The sequence below is a fragment of the Phoca vitulina genome, unplaced genomic scaffold, assembly GCF_004348235.1.
Source record: "Phoca vitulina isolate PV1807 unplaced genomic scaffold, GSC_HSeal_1.0 scaffold11, whole genome shotgun sequence".
NCBI classification, from domain to species: domain Eukaryota; kingdom Metazoa; phylum Chordata; class Mammalia; order Carnivora; family Phocidae; genus Phoca; species Phoca vitulina.
Genome location: NW_022589714.1, coordinates 43,860,803 through 43,865,687, shown reverse-complemented (window position 1 = coordinate 43,865,687; position 4,885 = coordinate 43,860,803). Strand labels below are relative to the sequence as shown.

Below are 4,885 nucleotides of genomic sequence, written 5' to 3'. Positions count from 1 at the left end.
GAAGGAAGGAAGGAAGGAAGGAAGGAAGGAAGGAAGGAAGGAAGGAAACATCTAGTTTAGGCCCTTTGTTTTTCAGATCAGGATACTGAGGCTCAGTGAGGTTGATGGTATGAGCTGGGGATAGAAACCACACCCCCAGATTCCCATTTTGGCATCTTTTTTGCTAGTCCATGCAGCCTGTTTAAAGCAGGATGACCCTTCTCTAAATGCTGTTTACTGTAGGACAGTGATCAAGCAATATCAGAAGATATATTTTTTCTTCCCCCTTTTCCTTCTCCTTCTAAATTTATTATCATTTAAACATTCTTATTTCAAGAATTTGAGTACAAAAATTTATTGTATTTCAAATATTTTCAGTCTCTCAATCTACTGGAAGGTTTAATTCCCTCCAAAGAAGAAGGTGGTGTTTCATGTGTCGAACATCTTCATAAATTATTTGTGTTTGGCCTAATGTGGAGTTTAGGAGCCCTTTTGGAGCTGGAAAGCAGAGAAAAGCTTGAGGCCTTTATACGAAATCATGAAAGCAAGTTAGACTTACCAGAAATACCTAAAGGCACGGGTCAGACCATGTATGAGTTTTATGTTACTGATTATGGTAAGTACGGTGACTTATACCTGAAATGAGATGATCTCTTTTTCAATGAGAAAAACATAAACTTCCATAAATTCTTCTATGGGGAAATATCAAGCCAATTATAAATAACATGATTGCTAATACCATTTTTAAAAGGCATATATGCAAAGAATAGTAGAATTTTGCATATTGGCCTAGCTGGGAACTGGTAAGAGACTCTTGGCTCCTCCCCTTTTTGGAGTGGCCTAAGTGAAATCTTGCACAATAAGTTGGCAATACCTCTTACATCATGCATACTGATGCTTGAAGAGAAAAAGCAGTAGTGTCGAGAACACAGATTCGTCATGATGTAATAACAGATCAATCCTACAACATCCCTGTTGGAAATGTGAGAATAGTTAGACAATGAAACAGGCCAATGGGGTCCTACTTACATGTAGCAGACTTGGCAAAGTCCAGTCTGTATCAGCCCCCAGCCTGCTGTGTGGGGCAGGACCCAGCTTCCCTATCTCTAAGAGAAATGCCTTGAATTAGGTGCCCTTTACCCAGAGTGCAGCTCCCAATTCTTTTAAGCTCCAGAGAAGATAAAACATGCTTCCTAAAAACTGTATTTACCTCTAATTCTTCCTAAAACCCCAAAGCAGCAAAAGCATTTGTTGTTTTTTGTTTTAATGCGTAAACTCAAAAGAACAAGAGAGTAGACAGCTATAACAGCATTTTGAAAGCAAGAAAGCAGGAAGGTAAGGAGCACTTGATTTAGCACACTGGGCAAGTTAAGTCCTAAACTGGCAGTGGGAAGAGTTGAGAAGCAATGTAGTGTATGCCACAGAACTTTTAAAGGGCTTGAGAATTGGAAACTGGGGTGAAGGTAGAGGTAAAAACCAGTGGGCTGCTTGTAAGTCTATTTAAGAAACAGACCTCCAGGTCCTCTTTCCAAAGTCACACTGCTAGACAACTGCATCCACCTCACAGTGGCCAAAGACTGAAGAATTAGTTTTTGGAGAGTATGAAACACAGAGTTGCCTAGACTTGGAGGACACTGTACACATTTGAGAGTGGAAGAATCATATTAATCATACTGAAAATAGGAATTAAGTGGAAGTTTGTGTTTTAAAGGGCTTTGTAAAGAGACTGAAGTAAGTGAATTTTTTCACCTGGTCATCTTTAATCAGAACGACCAGTAATTCTATGTGTGATTAGATGCTATTAAAGATTTGGGATCATAAAAGGGAACTCTAACTCAAAATGCAAACTAACAGTGAAATGCATCCTTAAATCTAGATATGAATTCTGTTACAATCCAAAGCCAGTCAAAAGATGGTTCTTTGAAAAGATCAGTAAGATTGATAAATCTCTTACCAGAGATATCAAAGGAAAAAATAAAAGAGAAGGCATAAATTACCAGTGTCCAGAATGAAAGAGGGAACATGCCTACAGGCCCTATAGACGTTAAAAAATAAGAAGTGAATATTAGGAACAATGTTACGAAAGTACATTTGACAGTGTAGATGAAATAGGCAAATTCCTTGAAAGATACAAACTACTAAACCTCATCAAGAAGAAATAGATATCCTACATATTCCCATATTCACTAAAAAAAAAATGTATAGTTAAAAACCTTGCTACAAAGAAAACTCCAGGCCCAGATGGCTTTACTGGTGATTTCTACCAAATACTTAAGAAATAAATAATACCAATTTTACAGCAATGCTTCTAAGATATATAAAATGTAAGGAAGAAACACCCAGACCATTTTATAAGGAAAATGTTATCCTGATATCAAAACCAGAGAAATACATTACAAGAAAAGTAGACTATAGACCAGTATCTCTTAGGAATATTGACACACATTTCTTTTCTTTAAAAAAAATTTTTTTTTATTTTAAGTGGGCTCCACACCCAATGTGGGGCTTGAACTCATGACCCTGAGATCAAGAGTTGCACGATCTGAGCCAGCCAGGTGCCTGAGCACACATTTCTTAATAAAATTTTAACAGGTTAAATCCAAGTGAGCATTTATTTTATGAATGGAAGGTTGGATTAATATTCAAAAAGCAATCAATATAATTCACCATATTAGCAGACTAAAAACCAAACAAACCATCAGTCATATAAATAGATGCAGAAAAAGCATTTGACAAAATTTAACACCCTTTTATGATGAAACTCTCAGTAAATTAGGAATAAGAACTTTATCATTTTGACAAAGAGCATCTACAAAAAAGCTAAAATTATACTTAATGGTGAAAGACTGAATACCTCAGTCCCAAGATCAGGAACAGGACTAGGATGTTCTTTCTCACCACTGCTATTCAATGTTGTACTAGAGGTTCTAGTCAGTGCAATAAGCCAATAAATAAATAAACACAAAAATAAATACAGAACATATCTACAGATTGGAAAAGAACAAGTATATCTCTCTTTATTTGTAGACAATATGACCATCTGTATACAATCCTCAAAAAAGTTATTAGAACCAGTAAATGAGTTTAGCAAGGTCATAGGATAAAAGGACAATATACAACAATAAGTTGTATTTCTATATACTCACAACAAACATTTGGAAATTGAAATTTTAATATACTATTTAAAATAGCATCCAAAACTTAAGCAACCATCAACTTAATATAGATTGAAGATGTTATGTACAAACTAATGTTAACCACAAATCAAGAACCAGTGATAGATGTGGAAAGAATAAAGAGAAAGAAGTCCAAGTATATCACTAAAGAAAGCCAATAAATCATGAAAGAAAAGAAAGGATCAGAGAAAAACTACAAAAACAACCACAGAACAAGTAACAAAATGGCAATAAATATATGTCTATCAATAATTACTTGAATGTAAATGGACTAAATGTTCCAATCAAAAGACATAGGGTAACAGAGTGGATAAAAAAAATATCCATCTAGGGGGCAGAGCAAGATGGCGGAGGAGTAGGAGACCCGGATTTCGTCTGGTCTCAGTAATTCAGCTGGATAGGGATCAGACCATCCTGAACACCTACGAACTCAACAGGAGATTGAAGAAAAGAATAGCAACAACCCTCTGAACAGAAAAGCGACCACTTTCTGGAAGGTAGGACATGCAGAGAAGTGAATCTGAGGTGATATTCGGGAGGATAGACGGTGGGGGAAGGGGCCTCTGTCAGCTGCTTCTGGCAAGTGGTAGAGCAGTGGAGCACAAAATCGGAAATTTTAGAAGTCTGCTCTGCTGAGGGACGTCGCTCCAGTGGCTAAGCGGGGCATGGAACCCTCATGGGACAGTGTGGTCTCAGGACTCTCGGGGTTACAGAAAGACTGGGGGTGCCTGAGTGCGGCAGAGCTCCCAGGTATCGGAGTGGGGAAGCCGGCTGCAAAGACAGAGCCGAGGAGTGGGCTCTCAGCTCGGGGTTGCCATAACCCGTGATCCACGGTGCAGTCGGGCCACTGCTCTTCCAGCAGGGACCCAACAAGCGGCAGATGCGGGGAGATTCCCCTTCCTCCCCCGGGAGGAGCGGCGCGGGAGCCCACCATGGGGATCTGCTGGGTTTGGAGACTCCACACCGAGTCAGGTGCCAGAGATAGAAATGCTCGGTCACAGGCCGGGTGAGCACGGAGTGCGGCCAGAGACCGGGGAGACGGGAGTGACTGACTGCTTTTCTCTGGGGGTGCACTAAGGAGCGGGGCCCCGAGTTTTCGGCTCCTCCAGGGCAGAGATTGGGAGGCCGCCATTTTCACTCTTGTCCTCCAAAGCTGTACGGAAAGCTTGCAGGGAACAAAAGCTCCTGAGAGCAAACCCGAGCAGATTACTTAGCCCGGCCTCGGCAAGGGTGGGGTGATTCTGCCTCTGGCAAAGACATTTGGGAACCACGGCAACAGGCCCCTCCCCCAGAAGATAAGCGAGAACAGCCAGCCAAGACCAAGTTTACCGATCAATGAGAATGGCAGAACTCCAGCGCTAGGGGAATACTGCACACAGAATCCATGGCTTTTTTCCCATGATTCTTTAGTCTTTCAAAGTTAAATTTTTTTTAACTTTTTTTTTTTTAATTTTTCTTTTTCCCTTTTTCAACCAACATCTTATCAATCCCTTTTTTAAAAAGTATTTTTTATTTTTCATTTTTAGAGTCAAATTCTATCCCTTCATAGTAGTTACCCTTATTTTTGGCATATATATATATATATATAAGTTGTTCTCTCTTTAAAATTTTGAGATACAGTTTCTTCTAACAGATCAAAATATACCCTAAATCTCTAGCGTATGGCTTTGTTCTAGTCTCCTGCCTGATCACATTCTCTCCCTTTCTTTTTCTTTTTTTCATTTCTTTTT

General features: G+C 39.4%; 1 protein-coding gene across 1 annotated transcript in view; it reads left to right on the top strand.

The window, feature by feature from the left end:
• DNAH8 (dynein axonemal heavy chain 8) overlaps window positions 1-4,885 on the top strand; it is a 369,397-nt gene that overhangs the window by 189,312 nt on the left and 175,200 nt on the right. Inside the window, exon 52 of the mRNA XM_032410111.1 lies at window positions 358-604. Within this exon, the coding sequence (XP_032266002.1) occupies window positions 358-604 (247 nt within the window). The remainder of the gene's footprint in view (window positions 1-357; window positions 605-4,885) is intronic.